Source organism: Pleurodeles waltl, chromosome 8 (genome assembly GCF_031143425.1).
Source record: "Pleurodeles waltl isolate 20211129_DDA chromosome 8, aPleWal1.hap1.20221129, whole genome shotgun sequence".
NCBI classification, from domain to species: domain Eukaryota; kingdom Metazoa; phylum Chordata; class Amphibia; order Caudata; family Salamandridae; genus Pleurodeles; species Pleurodeles waltl.
Genome location: NC_090447.1, coordinates 1,351,774,985 through 1,351,797,639, shown reverse-complemented (window position 1 = coordinate 1,351,797,639; position 22,655 = coordinate 1,351,774,985). Strand labels below are relative to the sequence as shown.

Here is a 22,655-nt window from a genome sequence, read left to right as displayed (position 1 = left end):
CAGCGTTCCCCCACGTCTCCCGATAAAAATGATACCTCACTTGTGTGGGTAGGCCTAGCGCCCGTGACAGAAAACGCCCCAAAGCGCAACGTGGACACATCCAAATTTGTGAAGGAAAACAGAGGTGTTTTTTGCAAAGTGCCTACCTGTAGATTTTGGCCTGTAGCTCAGCCGCCACCTAGGGAAACCTACCAAACCTGTGCATTTCTGAAAACTAGAGACCTAGGGGAATCCAAGATGGGGTGACTTGTGTGGCTCGGACCAGGTCCTGTTACCCAGAATCCTTTGCAAACCTCAAAATTTGGCTAAAAAAACACATGTTCCTCACATTTCTGTGGCAGAAAGTTCTAGAATCTGAGAGGAGCCACAAATTTCCTTCCACCCAGCGTTCCCCCACGTCTCCCGATAAAAATGATACCTCACTTGTGTGGGTAGGCCTAGCGCCCGCGACAGAAAACGCCCCAAAGCGCAACGTGGACACATCCAAATTTGTGAAGGAAAACAGAGGTGTTTTTTGCAAAGTGCCTACCTGTAGATTTTGGCCTGTAGCTCAGCCGCCACCTAGGGAAACCTACCAAACCTGTGCATTTCTGAAAACTAGAGACCTAGGGGAATCCAAGATGGGGTGACTTGTGTGGCTCGGACCAGGTTCTGTTACCCAGAATCCTTTGCAAACCTCAAAATTTGGCTAAAAAAACACATGTTCCTCACATTTCTGTGGCAGAAAGTGCTGGAATCTGAGAGGAGTCACGAATTTCCTTCCACCCAGCGTTCCCCCCACGTCTCCCGATAAAAATGATACCTCATTTGTGTGGGTAGGCCTAGCGCCCGCGACAGAAAACGCCCCAAAGCGCAACGTGGACACATCCAAATTTGTGAAGGAAAACAGAGGTGTGTTTTGCAAAGTGCCTACCTGTAGATTTTGGCCTGTAGCTCAGCCGCCACCTAGGGAAACCTACCAAACCTGTGCATTTCTGAAAACTAGAGACCTAGGGGAATCCAAGATGGGGTGACTTGTGTGGCTCGGACCAGGTTCTGTTACCCAGAATCCTTTGCAAACCACAACATTTGGCTAAAAAAACACATGTTCCTCACATTTCTGTGGCAGAAAGTTCTGGAATCTGAGAGGAGCCACAAATTTCCTTCCACCCAGCGTTCCCCCACGTCTCCCGATAAAAATGATACCTCACTTGTGTGGGTAGGCCTAGCGCCCGCGACAGAAAACGCCCCAAAGCGCAACGTGGACACATCCAAATTTGTGAAGGAAAACAGAGGTGTTTTTTGCAAAGTGCCTAGCTGTAGATTTTGGCCTGTAGCTCAGCCGCCACCTAGGGAAACCTACCAAACCTGTGCATTTCTGAAAACTAGAGACCTAGGGGAATCCAAGATGGGGTGACTTGTGTGGCTCGGACCAGGTTCTGTTACCCAGAATCCTTTGCAAACCTCAAAATTTGGCTAAAAAAACACATGTTCCTCACATTTCTGTGGCAGAAAGTGCTGGAATCTGAGAGGAGTCACGAATTTCCTTCCACCCAGCGTTCCCCCCACGTCTCCCGATAAAAATGATACCTCATTTGTGTGGGTAGGCCTAGCGCCCGCGACAGAAAACGCCCCAAAGCGCAACGTGGACACATCCAAATTTGTGAAGGAAAACAGAGGTGTGTTTTGCAAAGTGCCTACCTGTAGATTTTGGCCTGTAGCTCAGCCGCCACCTAGGGAAACCTACCAAACCTGTGCATTTCTGAAAACTAGAGACCTAGGGGAATCCAAGATGGGGTGACTTGTGTGGCTCGGACCAGGTTCTGTTACCCAGAATCCTTTGCAAACCACAACATTTGGCTAAAAAAACACATGTTCCTCACATTTCTGTGGCAGAAAGTTCTGGAATCTGAGAGGAGCCACAAATTTCCTTCCACCCAGCGTTCCCCCACGTCTCCCGATAAAAATGATACCTCACTTGTGTGGGTAGGCCTAGCGCCCGCGACAGGAGACACCCCAAAACGCAACGTGGACACATCACATTTTTTCATTGAAAACAGTGCCTACCTGTAGATTTTGGCCTCTAGCTCAGCCGGCACCTAGGGAAACCTACCAAACCTGTGCATTTTTGAAAACTAGAGACCTAGGGGAATCCAAGATGGGGTGACTTGCGGGGCTCTGACCAGGTTCTGTTACCCAGAATCCTTTGCAAACCTCAAATTCCGTCTAAAAAAACACATTTTCCACACATTTCTGTGACAGAAAGTTCTGGAATCTGAGTGGAGCCACAAATTTCCTTCCACCTAGCGTTCCCCCAAGTCTCCCGATAAAAATGATACCTCACTTGTGTGGGTGGGCCGGGTGCCTGCAACAGAATAAGGCCCAAAACTTGTAGAGATAGAGGGGATAGCACAGCAAGTTTATAAGGACATATTCTTTTATACATCTTTAGACTGACTCTGCTTTGGGGACCCACATAAGTGAGGTGTCATTTTACTTGGGAGACTGAGGGGAACACTGGGGAGTAGGAATTTTGTGCTGGAGTGGTGATCCTACGAAGAAAAGTAAGGAAAATATGCTTTTTTAAGCACATTTTGAGGTTTACAGAGGAGTCTGGGTTAGAAAATGTTGGGGGATCCACGCAAGCCACACCTCCCTGGACTCCTTGGGGTGTCTAGTTTTAAAAAATGTCTGGGTTTGGTAGGTTTCCCTAGATGAAGGCCACACACAGGACCAAAAACATAGGTGCCCTCTCCCCCCCAAACACAGGTAGTTTTCTAATATATCGTTTTGATGTGCCCACATACGTCCGTGATGTGCCAAACACTAAAATTTTGAAAAGAAACACACTTAGGTTATGTGAAAAAGACCCCTCACCCACCAACCAAGTTGGTGGCATGCTTCATCATCGGGGTCCCACCTGAGGCACCTAGCATGTCACAGGTGTGCTGCGACGCCTGATTACAGCGGAGCAGGTTTTGTCATTTATGCCACACATACTGGTTGGATTTGGCACGAGGGTGAGTGATGGTTCAGTGGATCAAATTTTACTAACAAGAGCTTTCACAAAAATGAAATGCACGGTTAGTAACTGAAAGGCAAAAAACTGAACCAATGACTCACAGCTTGTGAGCTGTAAAGCCGCGACAAGGCACCAACCGCTTTACAGTCCATTCACACAACTTTCATACATGACACACACAAGGCCATTCACACCGCCAGCCACGGGCCCAGCACATTACAACACTCACATCGACAGACAGCGCCACTCAAGGGCCCATCACTTACATACGCCCACATGCCTGATACAACAATCACACCAGCTGATGGGAGTGTGTGGACTGGTGTTTGGCTGGCAGTGTGTTGCAGTAGCCAACAGCAAGTCAATATGTACACTCTCAGCCAAGCCCCACTCCACACACAATGGCATAATTTTTTTTTTTTTTTTAACAGAGGAACCCCTAACTAAGTAGAAAGAATTACAAAACTACAAACACAAAAGCTCTAACTAAGAACATGACAGAAATGCTAACCATGAAACTAAACACATGAAAATACAAAACAGACATGAGTTTACACTCATGGTTGTTCCCAGAAATTCTTCGGGGTGTGGTAATTCTTAAAACAAGCACCGACACACAGCCCAGGCTTTGAAGGACAATCTAGGCAGTACATTTGAGTCTCCCTCCGGATACCTCTTCGAAAACACACTCTACATTTCTTAGCTGGAAAGTCTTTTTTGGGTGTGGGAGGAATGTGCTCAGCAAAGTGGCAATCTTTCAATCTAGCCACATCCTCCACCACTGCTTCTCTAGGAACTCTGGCCTGTTCCACCACAATAAGGCTCTCTATCACTGACTCCTGAAATTTCACAAATGTCATCTTTGACTCTGGAGACCTATCCCTAAACACAATAAAAGCATTGAAGGTTGCTAAGTGGAAGAGGTGAAGTGCTAACTTCTTATACCAAACGTAAGACTTACGAATAGCAGTATAAGGTTCCAACCTCTGGTCAACTCTATCTACACCTCCCATGTGCTTATTATAATCTAAAATGCACACAGGTTTGCGCACTTCAGCAACCTGGCCCCAAACAGTCACAGGGGAAGTACTCTCATCATGGATGGTACTTAGCATGTAGACATCCCTCTTGTCTGAAAATTTCAAAGCTAGCAGCTCCTCGTTCCGCAAGGCACAGCACTGTCCTCTCTCAAGTTTTTTACAAACAAGCTCCCTTGGATAGCCTTTCCGGTTAGAACGGATTGTGCCACAAGCAACTGTGTCCATTCTAAACAATTCCTTGAACAATTGCACACCAGTGTAGAAGTTATCTACATACAAATGGTGACCTTTGTTAAACAGTCGTCTACCAAGATCCCACACAATTTTCTCAGTAACTCCAAAAGTGGGAGGACAACCAGGGGTTCAATATTGGAATCCCTACCAGTGTACACACGGAAACTATACACATATCCTGTCCTACTTTCAGACAGCATATACAATTTAATTCCATATCGTGCCCTTTTGCTAGGAATGTACTGCCTAAAAACCAAACGACCCTTGAAGAGGACCAGAGACTCGTCCACACTTAACTCTTTGCCTGGAACATAGACCTCCGAAAACCGATCTACAAAATGATCAAGTACAGGCCTAATCTTAAAAAGACGGTCAGAATCTGGGTGATCTCGTGGCAAGGCTAATGCATTGTCAACAAAATGCAGCATCCTAAGAAGAAGCAAATACCGATTACGACTCATGGTCGCTGGAAATATAGCTGTTGCCATCAAGGGACTAGTAGACCAATACGAAGCCAGTGACGGCTTCCTTATCAACCCCATCAAAAAAGTCAAACCCAAAAACTTTTTTAACTCCTCCAAATTTGTGGGAATCCACTGGGCAGCTCTAGAGTGTGGCCTAAGTCTAGCAGCGTTATCCCTCAAATGCTGCTCCGCATACAGATTAGTCTGCTCAACAATCTCTTCCAAAAACATATCATCCATGAATAACTCAAAGAAATTGATAGGCATAAAGTTCTCTGTATTGGCGTTACACCCCGGGAGACCAGTAAAGGCAGGCAACTCTGGCTGCTCCATGTTTGGGGCAACCCAGACATCAGGTCTTATAACGGGAAACCTTTCAGCCCCAGGTTGCTGCACTATTGGCACATCAATGTCCTCCTCTAAAACAGGCCCTTCATCTGCACTGAGTGTGGCTTCATCATCAGAAGATTCCCCTCCAACAGAAACATCACTGCCAGAATCTCTGACTTCCTCCTCTGCCTCAGATGCAGAGTCCGTCTCATAGTCATGATCAGACTGTGACTCAAAAAGCATACCAACCACCTGCTGAGCGGTCATCCTGCGGCTAGCCATGATCTCTCCTGCTAAAATTAACTGGACAAATTCACCACCAACAACCAGCACTGTGTAAGACAAGTAACAAAGTGTAGCTTTGTTAGTAAGAGTTATAAACTCAAAAACTATACCGCTCACTTGCCTGAAAAAGCTTGATTCACCAGCAACTACACAGCAATCACCAATGATATCCCACTAAAAATAAAGAAAGAAAGGCAAATTAGAAATAAGACAAAACAAATATCATTGTGCACAAACCTAAGGACAATTTCACACACAATCCTGCATTTAGTACACCCCCTACAAACATGTAATTCATGCATTGCAACAATACTCCTTTGGAGTAAATTGTTGTTACTTACCTAAAACATGCAACTGTGCAAACTGCAGGTCAACCACCGCCAAAACCGCAAGGAGCCACAGCAAATAAAGCAAAAGCTTTGAACTAGAACAAAAAGAAGGAAAACATTTTTTATCACAAATGCAAAGACTTCTTCAGTTGGCAAACACCCCACCATCAAACATTTAGAAATTGGTGCCTAAGTGGATTCTGCCATAGGGGCAGATGGGCCTACTAAAAAAATAGGCCTGTCTGCCCCAAGGAAGCCAGAAAATACCTTTAGTAGTGTGTCCCCATGGAGAGCGACCCTTGCCAAAGGGGACAGCCCTCAAACAAACAAAAAAACACACACAACACTATCCCTGGTGCCTAAGTGGCTTCTGCCCCCTTGGGGGCAGGTGGGCCTACGAAAATAGGCCCACCTGCCCCCAGGGGTTGTAGAAATGGGCAACAGGTCAATGCCCCCCTTGGGGGGGCGCCCTGTGACCAAGGGGACGCCCCCCCACAAAAATAAACAAATAAAAAAAAATCCCTGGTGTTCTAGTGGTTTCTGCCCCCCTTGGGGGCAGACCAGCCTAAAAATAATAGGCTGATCTGTCTCCAAGGGGTGCAGAAATGGCCTGGGTACATGTGCCCCCAAAGTGGGGGGCGAGCCTTGCCCAAGGCCCCCCCCCATCCACTAACACACACACACACACACTATCCCTGGTGTCTAAGTGGCTTCTGCCCCCCTTGGGGGCAGGTGGGCCTACAAAATAGGCCCATCTGCCCCCAGGGGGTGTAGAAATGGCCAACAGGTCAATGTCCCCCTTGGGGGGGCGCCCCGTGACCAAGGGGACGCCCCCCCCCAAAAAAATAAACAAATAAAAAAAAAATCCCTGGCGTTCTAGTGGTTTCTGCCCCCCTTGGGGGCAGACCAGCCTAAAAATAATAGGCTGATCTGTCTCCAAGGGGTGCAGAAATGGCCTGGGTACATGTGCCCTCAAAGTGGGGGGCGACCCTTGCCCAAGGCCCCCCCCCATCCACTAACACACACACTATCCCTGGTGTCTAAGTGGCTTCTGCCCCCCTTGGGGGCAGGTGGGCCTAACAAAATAGGCCCATCTGCCCCCAGGGGGTGTAGAAATGGCCAACAGGTCAATGCCTCCCTTGGGGGGGCGCCCCGTGACCAAGGGGACGCCCCCCCACAAAAATAAACAAATAAAAAAAAATCCCTGGCGTTCTAGTGGTTTCTGCCCCCCTTGGGGGCAGACCAGCCTAAAAATAATAGGCTGATCTGTCTCCAAGGGGTGCAGAAATGGCCTGGGTACATGTGCCCCCAAAGTGGGGGGCGACCCTTGCCCAAGGCCCCCTCCCCCTATCCGCTAAAACACACACACACACAATATCCCTGGTGTCTAAGTGGCTTCTGCCCCCCTTGGGGGCAGGTGGGCCTACAAAAATAGGCCCATCTGCCCCCAGGGGGGGCAGAAATGGCCAACAGGTCAATGCCCCCCTTGGGGGGGCGCCCCGTGCCCAAGGGGACGCCCCCCCACAAAAATAAACACATAAAAAAAAATCCCTGGCGTTCTAGTGGTTTCTGCCCCCCTTGGGGCAGATCAGCCTAAAAATAATAGGCTGATCTGCCCTCAAGGGGGGGCAGAAATGGCCCTAAAAGACATGCCCCCCAAAGGGGAGCGACCCTTGCCCAAGGGGGCACCCCCCCCATCCACTACACACACAATCCCTGGTGCCTAAGTGGCTTCTGCCCCCCTTGGGGGCAGATGGACCTAAAAAAAATAGGCCGATTTGCCCCCAAGGGGGGCAGGAAAGGCCAACAGTTCTCTGCCCCCTTGGGTGGGGCTCCCCTTACCCAAGGGGGCACCCCCCCCACATAAATACACCTAAAAATTAAAAACCCTGGTGATCTAGTGTTTTCTGCCCCCCTTGGGGGCAGATCTGGCTAAAAAGTAGCCAATCTGCCCTCAAGGGGGGCAGAAATGGCCCTAAAAGACATGCCCTCAAAGGGGAGCGACCCTTGCCCAAGGGGGCGCCCCCCCATCCACTACACACACAATCCCTGGTGCCTAAGTGGCTTCTGCCCCCCTTGGGGGCAGATGGACCTAAAAAAAATAGGCCGATCTGCCCCCAAGGGGGGCAGAAAAGGCCAACAGTTCTCTGCCCCCTTGGGGGGGGGGTGCCCCTTGCCCAAGGGGGCACCCCCCCAGACACATAAATGCACATAACAATATAAATCCCTGGTGATCTAGTGTTTTCTGCCCCCCTTGGGGGGCAGATCTGGCTAAAAAGTAGCCAGATCTGCCCCCAAGGGGGGCAGAAATGACCTAAGTAATTGCCCCCTAAAGGGGAGCGACCCTTGCCCAAGGGGCCGCTCCCCGCAAGCCAGAAACAGAAAGTACAACAAAAAAAACAAATCCCTGGTGTCTAGTGGGCATTCCTGCTGCCCGATCACAATGCGATCGGGCAGCATGAATGCTCAAAGAGCCCCGGGGAAAAGGAAAAGCCTTTCCTTTTCCCCGGTGCCTCTTTAGCCCCAACCCCCCACCCACCGGGAAGAGGAACTCACCTCTTCATTCGTCGCCGCACAGGAAGCAAATGGCTTCCTGTGCAGCGAGAATCCCATAATGAAGTCAGCGCGCGATCGCGCGCTGACGTCATTATGGGGGGGTCGGGGGTGGAAGGGGAAGGGCTTCCCCTTCCATCCCTGACTTTGGGGGGTGGGGGGAAAGCACACAGAGGGAGCGAGAGCGCTCCCTCTGGGCTGTGTGCCGAGGACGTAGTGGTTACGTCCTCGGCACAGCAGCACTGTGCCGCGGGACGTAACCACTACGTCCGCGGCACAGAAGGGGTTAATGTTATCCTGTGGAGGATAAACAAGGTTCAACAAACACAGGGTTAACAGCGACTTATAAAGCCAATCTCAGGGAGTTAAGGTAAGTACTGGGCACTGATCAGAACCACACCAACAGGTCACATTGGATGGCTCTGTCGCGGCCGGGTAAAGGGGTGCAGTAAATTATCGGATGCCCAATGGTTTCCTATGGGAGTTTGACCCCGTGACAAACAGGCTGCAGGGTCTGGCTGGGAAGCCAGTCAGGGACAACAAACATGTATGTAGTAGACTTGGGGTGCTTGGGGACATAGATGCACCTTCAGTCCTCTTCTCCTGTGCTCAGGGGTGACAGACAGGGGGGTTCTTTAGATGCTGAGTTTTCACTTAAAGGAGCACTCGCGTTCAGGGGGGTCCTGTGTGTTGAGGCTGAAGGCATCGTAGGGGAGTCTGGCAGGGGTGGACCCAGGTTGGACTCGAGCTCTTAGGAGCCGGGGATGTTGTTGGCACTGGTGACCTACCTCAGCTAGGATCAGGGTGCACGGGTGCAGCGGTCACTGTAGCTGTCGGATATTCTCTCCCCAGAAGCCCGTGGGACAGGGGGTCTGCGTGAAGAGGCTGCAGGCATCTTGTGAGAATCCAAAAGGGGTGAGTCCACACTGGACTCTCTGGGGAGCCGCTTTTGCACAGTCGGCTGGCTAAACCTTGGGTTGTGGACATCGGGTGCAGTGGTCACTTCAGATGTTGGGTTTCCAGGGTCCAGTAGCTGCAGAGTCTTTTCTTTGGAGTTTCTTATTGCAGGGCAAGTCTGGTGCCCACAGGAGACTTGAGTCTTCATTGAAGGCTGGACGAGTTGGCTTCTTGTGCAGGATCCTCGAGGTCAGGAGGGGCTTGTTCCAGTTCAGCTGCTTGTTTTCCTCTTCAGTGGGTGTAACTCTTCTTTGTCCGGGTCTTGTTAGGTTTTCGAAATCTGAGTTCTAAGGTTACAGGGAGTACCAGACAGTAGCCAATGGGCTGAACACTTTTAGGGTGACCCACCCTTCAAATGACCACTTCCACTGGGAAGTGGGCATAACCCTAATCCTAGTGGCCTAATTCCTTCCAAACAAGATGAAGGAATTTGAAAAGTATTGTTCACTTTAGGTCATCCACCATAGGGGTTGGACTAGCATGAAGGGGGAATTCCTCCTAATTTAACCACTTTTCCAGCCTGTGCTGCCACCAAAGGTGGGTCAGGACAGGGGGGTTGGTCATCTCCACCATTTGGCTAGACCTGGGTCACATTACAAAGGCAGCTTCAAGCCTTGGAATGTCCATCCTGCCTGGGAGAGGAAGTGACAAGGTCTCAAGCCCTCATGAGCACTGAACCTCACCCGGGGGTCCCAGAAACACATCTGTGGTGGCTTAACTGGTCAGGACCAGTCAGTCAACACACTAGTAGTTGGTAGGTTTTCAGGGGGCACTTCTAAGGTGCATTTTGTAATCAATCAATCAATCACTGGGGTCAGTGATGGTTATTTATTCTGAGATGCTTGATACGAAACATCCCAGGATTCAGAGAAGCCATCATGTAGCTGGGGAACTTGTAATGACCAGTGTCCAGCACGTGCATTTAAAATGGTTTCCCTGTGCACTTACTTTGTCTCAAACATAGCAGAGGCATAGCTGCTTGTGCATACATGCCCTCACATGTGCCTGGATGCACCCTACCTTAGGGGTGACTTACACCTGTCAAATGCAGTGATAGAGGACCTGACACACAGAGGTGTGTGACAGGTCATGCTTTCAGTTTAGCCTGCACCAAAACACGCAGCCTGCAATGGTGGCACTTGTGTGAGTTTGGTGAGGGGTCTCTGGGGGTGGCACAACTGGTGCTGCAGCCCTCAGAGACCTTCCTTGGTACCCCAGGGTCTAGGTACCAGGGGTACAATTTACTAGGGATTTACAGTGGTAGCTAAAAAGTTTGCCAATTGTGCAAAACAACTGTGCAGTTTTGGGGAAAGTGATCTGGCACTGGGTACCTTAGCTGTGAACTGAATCCTCTTTGGTCTCAGAAGATTTTGTTATGGAAATCAACACCTTCCATTAAGATTCAGTGATTAATTGACACAAGGCTGTCTTTTGTTCAAAGCACACTGTTATGATAAGCAGTTTCTATGTGTGGCTCCACGTTTTGAGCACAGAAAATAGTCACAGAAGAAACTGACATTGGCGTGTCAGTGAAGGGGTTGTATGGACTCCTCTGACATCACAACTGGTGGACGATATCAATACGGAGTCAGCAATGCCCTCTACCAACGTGCAGCGGTAATATATGAAAAAAGTTTCTGGTTTCAAGCTCGCGCCTGGGAGGATTCTAAAGTAAGGAATCTGCAGCTGGATCCTGTCTATACCAGATAATGCATTACCAATGGTAAGTAACTTGTTCTTTGCGGAGTGTATTTTCCTTCAATACGTTAACATTGAAGAACTCTGAAACTGCTCTAAGACCCTCAGGCCCTTATTATGACATGGGTGGTCTTTTCCCAAGACCGCCAATGCCATGGGCGCCAGAAGATCGCCAGTGCTGGCGGTCTTCCGCCCACCATAATTTGGACACTGCCGGATTTCCGCCACAATTAGGATGGAAATCCGCCAGTAGCCATGCTGGCGGGTGAGGTGCCTGGGCGGTTCTACCACCTGCACCGCCCCACCATTAGGACACCACCAGCCGTATTATGGCCAGTCATATGGTCTGGCGGTGTCCTGCTGGCGGGGCGCTGCTGGCGGTAGCAGCGCCCCTTCCCTGCCAGACGACCTCCTCGCCAGACAAGGTAAATCAGGCGTCCGTCAGGGGAGGGTGTGGAGGGTGGGGCGTGTTGTGTGTGAGTGTGTGGTGTCTGCTGTTCTAGGTGTGGGAGGGTAGGTGATTGCTTGGGGGGGGGTATCCTTCTACCGGTGACAGGGAAAGAATTCCCTGTCACCAGTAGCCCTACCTCCATAGTTTTCATAGCGGTGGTATCGTTGCGAAAACTGTGGTGGTAGGCCGGCTCATTATACCGCTGGCTGTCATGTGTGGACCGCCGGGTCGGAGATATAACTGAGAGCACTGAGACTGCTGAAAATCCGATACCGGACATCACCACTGCTTCCGAGCTGCCTAGCCCGTGTGGAAGTGGGTCAACTGTGTCAACGTGGTCCCCAGACCCTCCAGAAGAGGAGCCAGTGCTGTGCATGCACACTATGAACTTCACAACTTCATCTGCAGACTGTTTCTGCAGACCCCACTGCAACCGCGAATGACCAGCAGGCACAACCTGACGCACAAGGACACTGATGCACCCGTCCCCCCCGGACTCAGAAGAGGAGAACCAAGGGTGTCCCCACATCTTCCCTGAGCCCACTTCTTGGCTGGGTCAGACTGGACCCCCCAGTCTACGCCTGCAGAGTGTTTGTGTGGGGACCCACTGCAACCGCAAGGAACTCTAATGCTGGACCCGATGCCAGAAGACACACCTGCACCACGGTTTCCTCAGGTGCATGAGGACTTCAAAGGTCGAGCCCCTCTTGTGGGTGTCCTTCCAGTCCATCCGTGCAGCAACTTTGTAACTGGCCTGATCCTCTTCGACTTCAGTGGGACAACTGATGCGGTACCACACTTCTGCACCCAGACGCACCAGATCTCCCTGAGGTGACCAGTTGCAGTGGCCTTGGACCTTGTCCCAAAACCCCCTTAAGTCCAGGAGATTGGTCCTGTAAGCCATATTACTCTATCTGGATTGCCGTCTTTGTTTCCCTCCATACGACTGCATTGCAGCTTTCTGAAAAATGCACTACTTTTGAAAACTATAAAATTCATAACTTGAACAGAACTCACCTGATTCCGATTATCTTGGTATCTAAATTTATATAAAACCAAGTTATTTTTTATAAATTGGTGTTGGATTTCTTTGAGTGTGCGTCTCACCTACTGCATGAGTGTGTGTTTTATATGCTTAGCAGTACCCTCTGATATGCCTAACTGCTCGACCACACTACCCAAAAAGAGAGCATTTGGGATGTTATTTGTGCCACTGTGATTCCAGTGCTAGTTTCAGGATACCGTGTACTCTGGGGGTTCCTTAGAGAATCCGCCAGTTCTGCCTGTGCAGCGTTAAGGGGTCTAGTTGCCAGCCTGCGCTGCTGCTGACCCTGCTGGCGAGCCTGGCTGAGGCCAGAGAAGCAGAATAAAGGATTTCCTGCAAGGGAGAGGTGTGACCACCTCCCCCTGTGTATTAGGTGCCTAAGGGCTGGGGTGGATTGGCCTCTAAGCGTCACCAGACTGCTTTGAAGGGCACATTTGGTGTCCTCCTTGCATAATCCAGTATGCACCAGTTCAGGAAACCTCAGTTCCCAGTCTGGCGCGAAACCGCACAAAGGACAGGGGAGTGACCACCCCCTTGTCCGGCTCCTCCCCTAGGGAGGTGCACAGAGCTCTGCTGGTTGGCCACCTAATTCTGCCATCTTGGAAACAAGATGGGCAGAGGCCGCTGGGACCATCTGACTAGTGGTTAGGACAGGTAGCTGACGTCCCTGACCCCCTCTGATAGGTGGGTCATCTCAGACAGTGACCAACCCCTTTTTAGGGTTACTTAAGAGCTCCCGCAAGGGTGGGTCCCCAGACTCGTCAAGCAAGAGTCTCCAAAGGTCTCTGTAAGACATCTTCTGCTCCTGGCCTCTTCCTCGCTGCTGGTCTGCTTGGGAACTAAACAGGTCTTCTTCTGAGGGGGAAGGCTTGCATTGCAACATTGTTTCTCCAGATCCTACAAGAATTATGCAACATCCAAGACTGTGCATCCTACAGTGTAACAAGAACTCTGTTTGCACCTGGAAGCACGAAGGAATCTCCCTTGGAGTGAATGAGTCGCTCCCCTGCATCCGCAGGCACCACAAGACAATGTCGGCCAGCTAGTGGGTTCTGCTGTTCCACGAATATCGAAAGGCTGTGATTGACAGGTGGTGAATCTGTGGCTTCCTATGGGTCCTGCTTGTCTTCTTACCAACTTGGGAGACTGTAGGCCCCTGCAGCTGCCACTGGACTGGAAGTCCTTTGCATCCCAACTGTTGTACTTGCCAAGGCTTGTTGATTCTTCCTCCAGGAGATCTTGAGGAACGAAGAAGCCCCGGCCTCCAGCACTCTGCAACCTGAAGATTAGCCCCTGTCCTGCAACTCCTATCACGTGCAACCTCTGTTTTGTTGTGCTGTGAGGACTCCATGTGATCCCTTTGTCCATTTGTCTCGGGGTCACTCATGGGGGCTCCATCGACTTCTTCTGGCCTTTTTGTGTGCTGAGGGCCAGCCCTTACTCCCCCTCAAGGGTAGAGTCTCTTGAACCTTGCTGGTCCCCAAAATTCTGTTAGTACTTCTTCTGCTCCTGCTTGCATTTGCCAGTGCTTGTTGGTGACCTGGCTGGCCCGTGACCCTCCTGCAACCCTGCGACTGTTCAGGGACAGCTCGTATGTGACTCCCGGGATCTTTTTAAGCTCCTGGACCACGCATCTGGACTTCTTCCTCCACCAACTTGCAGGAACTTCACCTCTAGGAGGGTGGGCATTGCCACTTGCATCCCCTGGGCACCTCCAAGAGTGCTGGACTCTGCTTTCTTCATTTTCAGGTCCTCCACGTCCTGAATTTGTCACTCGGTGCCACCGACCTTGTCCACGGGTCGTGACAGCAGCTGGCTAATCCAAGGCTTACACTGACTTTAGAGAGAATCCCTTCTCCCCTCTGCATCTGGGTCCCCTGGTTTATGTGCTCCAACTTCAGGTATCCTCGGATGGGGCACTCTCCAACCTTCCTCTTGTCTGTGGTTTCCTCAGGGTCCACCAGGAAGGGTCCTGAATCTCACAAACTCCAACCACTACTCCCTGCGTTGGCCGATGGGATGACTGGGTGGGTAACTACCTTGCACCTGATTACTAGGGGCACTACCTGTGCTTACCTCTAATGTTTCTATCTGCCCCCAGGCCCTAGCTAACTACCACACTTACCTTTGTTGGGTTCACTATTTCACATTCCACTTTCTTAGTATATGGTCTGGCCCCTCCATAGGGCCCTGTATATTTTATGCTGTTTTTGTTGGCTATTTTGTGTATATATTGTATGTAGATATCTCCAAAGGGAGATAAACCAATTCTAGTATAGTAGTAGTGCTGTAATAAAGTATCCTTAATTTTTGCAGTACTTGTGTGGTTCTTTCTTGTGAGTGAGTTACTGTCTGAATACTGTGGTACTGGAAGTGCTTTACATTCCTCCTGGATAAGCTTCAGCTGCTTGCCTCAGCTACCCCTAGAGAGCCTTTGCTATCTGGACACATATTTACTATCACCAAGGGTTGCCTGGGCTCAGTATAGGGAATGTGTACACCATAAACTGAGCCAGCCTCCTACTATAAGCTCTTTGAACTCATTAGATTCAGAGGGGCTAAATTGCTAGTATTGAAAAACACCTTTGTGCCTTGAGTTGTGTTGGACTGAGTGATTGTTGAGCCTACATTCTTGGGAAGTCTTCCAAGATTGCTACAAAGGCCCTCCACAATTAAAATGTTCACCGTACCTCCAAGGTTCTGGTCTTGTACAAAGGCCTTCTAATCTTATGTCATGCTCTTCATAAATAATGCTTTGATAGTATCATGAAGCCATACACTGCTGTTGTAATCCCTGATTGGATGGCATTCACTCTTCGTCAATAGCAATAAAGCAGCAGCGTGTTTCTCTGGACGTGATCTGTAGGGTATCCATTTTGGCTTTGTCTCATGCATTCTATAAAACTGCATGTCAGGCATATTTCCAGTTCAGATGCTTAACATATTAAAAAAAAAATTGGCAAGGCCCCCCTGCACTTTGTTATGTGTATTTGTAAAGAGCACACTCTCACCGATGAGGGTGTCCTGGTGCTGGCCAGGTGTGTGTGTAAACCAGCCTAGAGCATGTATATTAAATGAAGAGTTAAATCTTCATCTTCTTTCAGAGTTCAAGAAGAGAGGAGGAGACTCTAATGTGCGGTGGGACGTTGTTCCCTGCTTTTGGAAGGATGTAGTGAGCACCCGTCCTCCTACTCGGGTTTTGTGTATGGGTGGAATGTGTAGAAGTTGGAGTCCTGTGCAGTGTAGGTGCCTGGGTGGTTGGGGGAAGGACATACATTGTTCATATAGGTGGAGCCTAAGTTGTGTAGTGCCTTGAATGTGTGTGAGGAGTTTGAAAAGGGCGTTGTAAGAAATGAGGTCTCTAGTTGGCAGAGGTCTACACCCATGTCCAAGTAGGGACCACAATCCTAGTCAGGGTAAGTAATAGCACAGTCCAAATTATCCTCTGCCCACCCTCCAGTAGCTTGGCACTGAGCAGTCAGGCTTAACTTAGAAGGCAATGTCTAAAGTGTTTATGCAGAACGTATACAATAACACAATGAAAACACCATAAAAATACACCACACAGGTTTAGAAAAATACAGACTATCTGAATAAAATAATGTTGAAACGATGAAAATCCAGTGTACACAAGAAAAATGATAAATTATTAAACATTAAATCCCACTAAGGCGCTTAGAAACACAATAGCGACAACTGGGGCTATCATGGTGTCATTGACGGAGTCGTTCCCAATAATCTGACGCCACAAACACCAGTCACGGAATCGCACGGACCCCCAGGTACAGTACTTTTTGAAAACGAAGAAACAAAGATGTTGCATGGAGTCGGGTAGATGAAGTGTTATTGGGGCTGGTGTGGCGTCAGTCCCTTACTGCGTCTGGGATCTGATCCGCACTGCAAGGCAAGTGGAGGTGAGGTGTCGGTTCAGTCCAGTTGCAGGGGGAGCTGGTGTGGCATTGGTAGCGATGCGTTGGTTCCTTGTAACCCGGCAGGCTTGATGGACCCAGTCGGTCAAGACGTGATGTCAACTTTGCAGTGTCGTGGTGATGCTGTGTTATTTCAGCGGTGTCGCAGCAAAGTCGGACTTGGTTGCAGGCTGCGGTCGTTGTATGCAGCAATGTCCATGGAGCAGGAGCAGGCTGCGGTGTTGGTGCTGGCATCGCTGAAGTCGTTCCTGGCGACGCTAAAGTCGGAAAACTAGCTAAAAGCCAGTAGATAAAGTCTTTCCTGTCCCTGAGACTTCAGAACAGGTGGCAAGCTCAAGCCCTTGGAGAGCACTTTTGGGGAAGGAAGAGTCGTTCCAGCACATTCAGAGGCCAGCAGGGAGCAGAACAACAGCAGGGCAGCAGTTCTTTTCAGCGAAGCAGTCCAGATGAGTCCTTTGGGCTGGCAAGCAGGTCTTCTGACAGAGTTCAGGTGTAGATCCAGAAGTGTCTGATTTGGTGGGGTCAGAGATCCAGTCTATATGCCCAAAAATGCATTTGAAGTGGGGGAAACTTCAAAGAGTGGGTTTGAAGTGCACAAGTTCCCCTTTCAGGCCAGTCCTGTCTGCCAGGATTCCTGTGGAGGCAACAGTCCTTGTGTGAGGGCAGGCCACTGGCTTTTAAAATGTTAGTGTGAGCCCCTCCTCCCTCCCTGCCCAGAAAGATCCATTCAGTATGCAGATGAATGCAGATGTCCTGTGTTTGTGGTTGTCTGGGTGAAATGCACAAGGGAGCTGTCAACTAGCACAGACTAGACATTGATTTGAGACACGTTGTAAGGCACAGATGGCAGTAAGTGCGGAGAAATGCCCACTGTCTAAAAGTGGCATTTGTAAAATAGTAATATTAAATCCAACTTCACCAATAAGCAGGATTTTCTATTACTATTCTGGCTATACTAAATATGACATGGGTACTCCATCCTGATCAGAATCTACCACTCAAAAGGATATGAGGGCAGTTCTAATGCTAGTCTATGAGGGCAGCAGGCCTTACAGTAGTGGAAACAAATTGGTGCGTTTTTCACTATCAGGACATGTAAACCACATTTACATGTCCTGCCTTTCCCTTACATAGCACCCTTCCCTATGGGTTACCTAGGGCCTACTTTAGGGGTGACTTATATGTAAAAAAGGGGGGTTGGCAAGTAGTTTTAAATGTCAGGTCGAAGTGGCAGTGAAACTGCACACACAGGCCTTGCAGTGGCAGGCCTGAGACATGGTTAAAGGTCTACTTATGTGGGTGGCACAATCAATATACTTAGAAGTAAAGTAAATATGCCAGATGGGTAGGAACCAATGTTACCATGTTTAGGGGAGAGAGCACATGCACTTTAGCACTGGTTAGAAGTGTTAAAGGGCAGAGAGTCCTAAAACCACCAAAAACAGTGTAAGAAAAGTGGAGGGAGGCAGGCAGACAATTGGGGAATGACCACCCTTAGGCTGTCAGGTCTAACAGGCGTGTCTGTGTATCACAAGCCAGTGGAGTTCCCTGAGGTGTGGTGTTACGTGAGTTCTGATTGGGAGGTTGAGGATGATTCTGTCTGCCATGTTCTGGATATTTTGTAGTCTTCTGGTGAGTTGCTTGTTGATACCGGCTTAGTAGGTGTATCAGTAGTCCAGTTTTCTGGTGATGAGGGTGTGACTGATGGTGTTTCTGGTGTTACTTGGGAGTAATTTGTGGATCATCTTCAGGGTGTGGGAGTAGGATGCAGTGAAAGCGTTGATTTGTGCAGTCATGTCCAGTTTGCTATCAAGTGATCACTCTTGAGTTCCAGATCAGTTAGCTACCAGATGAGTCAGATAGCATGATGTCACTGTCTAAGATCACTACTTCTGTCTTGTTGGTGTTGAGATATTTGGATATCATCTAGTTATGCAGGCGTTGATCTTCTTTCTTATTTAGGAGCTCTGGTCCGAGAGGGAGAGCATGTGTTTCATGTCACCAGCGTAACAGGGAATGTTGATGTTGTGTGTGCAGCTGATGATAGCGAAAGAGAACATGTATGTCAGGCTGAGGGATGAACTTTGAGGCATCCCAAAGATGAGTTTGCAGGCTTCAGAGGAGTGGGATACTGTGTAATGGCCTGCGTTTTATCTATTAGGAAGAAGCAAATGCATCAAAGAATCACTGAGATGCTGATCTTGTGCAGGTGCATGATTAAAGAATGGGTGTGACACAGTGTTGAATGTTGCCAAGTGGTCTAAGACAATGAGGGCTGCCATATTTCCTCTGTCAAGCATCATACTGATGTCATAGGGGACGGCAAATACTGCTGTTTCTCTTTGTACTGTGGTTGGGCATGATTCTTTAATGAGTAGCATCCAGGAGCTGGTGGGTATTGAAGTAGTCAGTAAGGCGTCTGTTGATTAGCTTCTCTAAGACCATGGCAGGGTATGGTAGGAGGGAGATGGGCCTGTAGTTGGCAAGTGTAGTTGGGACTGAAGATTGCTTCTTGCGCAAGGGCGTGATGGTGGCACGTTTGCTTGTGTCTGGGAAAGGGTCTGATTCAATGGAGGCGTTAAGGATGGATGTTAGTACTTCACTTATAGAGGAGTCCTTTAGTGAAGGCGTGGTGAGAGCAGGAGTCCAATGGAACCCCTGATTGGATAGTGTTCTAGCAGCAGTTTCTTCTGAGATGATGGCGGGCCATGAACTCAGTGTATGTATTTCAACTATGGTGGGAAGTTGATTTGGTAGGGTGTTGGTGTGGTTGAGGATCAAAGTTTTCTGTATGTGGGTGTGCTTTTGTTACAGAAGAGTTCAGAGAGCTTGTTGCAGAGGTTTTTTTAAACAGGGTGATGTTGCTAGAGACAGCAAGAGGTGTGGTGATTTCTTTCATGATGGAGAAGATTTCCTTGCTGCTGTTTGTGCTGGCCTTGATACAGTCAGAAAGAGCTGTGCGCTGATGGTTGTAGTGTCTTTCTGTAGATTTGAAGACCTCTTTGTCTGTAGTGTCTGACATGTTCTCAACTGGCACTCTGGTTGCTTGCTGTGGCTTTTCATCAGTCTGAGTTAATCTGTGTACCAGCTGGCTTATGGTCGGGTTCTTGCTCCTGGGTTGCTTTTGAGGTTAGCCACGGTGTTTTGGCGAATTCAGTGATCCAGCCACTGAAGTTTTTCATGGCTTCAGGTAAGGTTTTGTTGTACTTGGGCAGGAGTGTGAAGAGGGTGGTGGCCCAGTCTTCCTCTGTGGTGTTTATCCAGCTGTGTTGGGAGGTTTCAGTGGTGGTAGGCCTGTGGTGGTGCGAAATTGGCATAATGAAACTAATGAGGGGGTGGCCTGTACTGGACAAGGTGGCTGGTTTGTTGACTGTTATGTTGCTGATAAGGGAGAAATTTGAGTCCAGGAGATATCTTTCAGCATGGGATTGGTCCAGTAATGTGTTGGTGAAGCTGACATTTCTGAGGTTTTACAGAAGTGCTGTAGAGTTAGGGTCGGTGCAGTCTAAAATGCAAAGGTTTAGGTCACTGAGGAGGATGAAAGTGCTGAAGTCGTTGATGAGTGGTGCAAGGAAGTCTGTGAACTCGTTTATGAAATTATTGTGGGGTTCTCATGGTCTGTATATGCGGATGGGGAGAAAACATTGCAGAGATGTGTAACCTGAACATCAGTGTAGGTGGTGCACCTGATGGTGTCCTTGAAAATAATGGTGATTGTGGGCTTATTCTGATGGTATCATCTGATGATCTTATAGCCTGCGGGGATGGCTGTGGTGATTTCTGGTACAGAGGATATGTTCAGCCAGGTTTCTGTGAGGAGGAGCACGTTTGGAGTATGGTCTTGCAGCAGGTCCCGTATTTCCATGTTGTGTTTGGTGAGTGACCAGGTGTTGAGCATACATGCGAGTGTGGCGTGCTGCATGAGTGGTGGTTGGTCTGCGTAAATGGGTGGTTGGTGAGAATGGGCAAAGGGGGTACTGGATATTGGTGTAAGAGTGCGTGGATGATGGAGAGTGCCTGAGAACCTACAGTGGTGCATGAGGACGCTCCCTCTATGTTGTGTGTTTTGGTGCAGTGTGTCAGCAGTGGGATGAGGGGCAGCTGGGGTTGACTGAGCAGAAGAGAGTAGAAGGGTCTGGAGAGGACCCAGGGTTCCTGACACTGGTCCCTGTCCAGACACAGACAGGCACATAAGGCCTTGTCTTTGATGCACCTTCTTCACTTGTCCACACTGCAGCCGCCATTAAATAGGCCTTGAGAAGAAGGAGGCGTACAGGGGTCAGAGTTGTGGAGCAGAGAGGGTCACGGAAGACAGGAAACGGGTGAGCAGGAGCGTAGGAAATGAGGTAAGGATCGCTGGGGGGAGAAAAAGAGAGGGAAAGCAGACTGCGAGACAAATACAGTGAGAGAAACCTGGGAAAGGCACAAACAGAGGCACAAAATGAACAAGTAGGGGGAAAAGCAAAATCACAAAAGCAGGCAAAACTGTGGCAGAGAATAGAAAAAGGATGTAATGAGGTGCATAAACCGTGTCCAAAGGCAAATGGTGTAACCAGAAAACAGCAAAAAACAGAGGCACAGAAATAGAGCAATAGAATCAAGAATTACAAATCTGAGGGAAATAACAGAGTGAGCGAGAGAGGGAAAGTACAAAGAGGGCTTAATAGAGAAAGAGGAAGGGAGTGTCTGGTGGCGGAGGAAAGAGGCATGAGATGGAATCAAAAATACACAGCCTTGGTATTCACCCCTGACCATTGATAGCACTGACTGCAGGCCTCTGAGCTACATTTTGGGCCCAGCACTTATTCTTTTACAAATTAAGCACTTTCTCGTATGTTTCAGAAGACTTCTAAATGCTAGCAAATATTGGTAGTCATTGCCTGCATTCTACTTCGGGCTATTTTGATGAGCCTAAGTGAGCATTGCATTTATTGTGCTGACTGTCTTAATAACATTCTAATTTTGCTATTAATATTCCCTAGGAATCTGGAAATACTGAATTGAGAATCAAATCTTTGATCAACTTATTAAAGCACACAGTCTACGAATATGTCTGTCGATCATTGTTCAAGGTAATGTTTGTTGATGCTATTAAATCATGTTTCTTAATTGTACTCTCATTGGGGTGCATGCTCAAAACTTACATTAGGTGTGACAAATAAGTAACAATAACTAACAGAGGTTTTAATAACTAACTTGCATATTTTCTAGATCTTTTTATTCCTCTGACATGTAGGCAAACATCCTTTGATATTTAATGTGATGGGCTTTCTGATCCGTCAGTTTATGGCCATGGATAAGGCAGATTCAGTTGCACCTTTAATTAAATCTGCTGTCAACATGAAAAGACATGCAAAGCTCTACTCATCGGGTTGCGCTTCATATGTAAGTTACGGGCTGATGCACATTTCCTTCGATTAGAAATAGTTATTTAGACAAAGTGACAATAGCAGCCTGAGGGAGTTTCAGTCCAGCAGGGATACATCTGCTCAATAAGGCTGTCCGTATCATTGTGCTCTTCCTCACTTTTTCATTAACTTATAGGACTTGGAAAGAAGCTAGAGGTGAGACCAAAGACTGTTAGAAAATCACAGACCTTTTACCACCCAAATAAGCCTCTGATGACCATACTGTGTTCCTTTTATTGCAAAACCTCTTTAATGTTGTGTGCTTTCAGATTTCTTCTTCTGTGGGAGGCAGGCTCCTCTACCAGAACGTCATTGAAAAAGTACCAAAAGAAAAATGTGTCCATCACATATATTTTTCAGACCCATCCAAAAAAAAAATCAATACCCAAACCTCGACAACTGGTTTCAAGTAGCCAAGAGGGCAGCATTTCATATTAGACCTGGAACATTTGGTCATCCAGTATATTTTCTAGCCCCATCTTGGAAGTATGCAGGCTGTGGTTGCGCTACACCTCTCTAAGCAGGACGTTCGCATCCCCCTATTTAGCTAGAAGGTAAAAACAGGCTTAGTGTACCATGTTGAAACTCATCTGATTCAGGAATGCTTCCTCACTCATCAGCTAGAACGTTTCATAAACTACAAGAATTCTTATAAATTACCCACTGAACACAGGGGAACCCCTGGATCAAGCTTGAGTTGTACTTCGCCCTATCTCTACTGTGACATCCCCACAAAAAACTAGCTGATGCACATCATTAAAACTGTTGCCCTGTACTTTGTTCCTATCTTTGTGTGGTGCGATGTTTCCCGCTCATAGGGTTGGTATAATGTACATCTTTTTTCTTCTTCAAGCTGGATTGCAAATTACATCCTTTCTGCCAGGACTTCCGAGTGCATGCTTTCAACTTTCAGAACACCTGTAACATTTAC

The 22,655-nt window shown here is 48.4% G+C and overlaps 1 protein-coding gene across 2 annotated transcripts in view; it reads left to right on the top strand.

Annotated features, from left to right (window-relative positions):
• DYNC2H1 (dynein cytoplasmic 2 heavy chain 1) overlaps positions 1-22,655 on the top strand; it is a 1,541,159-nt gene that overhangs the window by 993,168 nt on the left and 525,336 nt on the right. For both annotated transcript variants that reach the window (XM_069202358.1, XM_069202357.1), the window contains one exon: positions 21,299-21,388. In XM_069202358.1, coding sequence (XP_069058459.1) covers positions 21,299-21,388 — 90 coding nt within the window. The remainder of the gene's footprint in view (positions 1-21,298; positions 21,389-22,655) is intronic.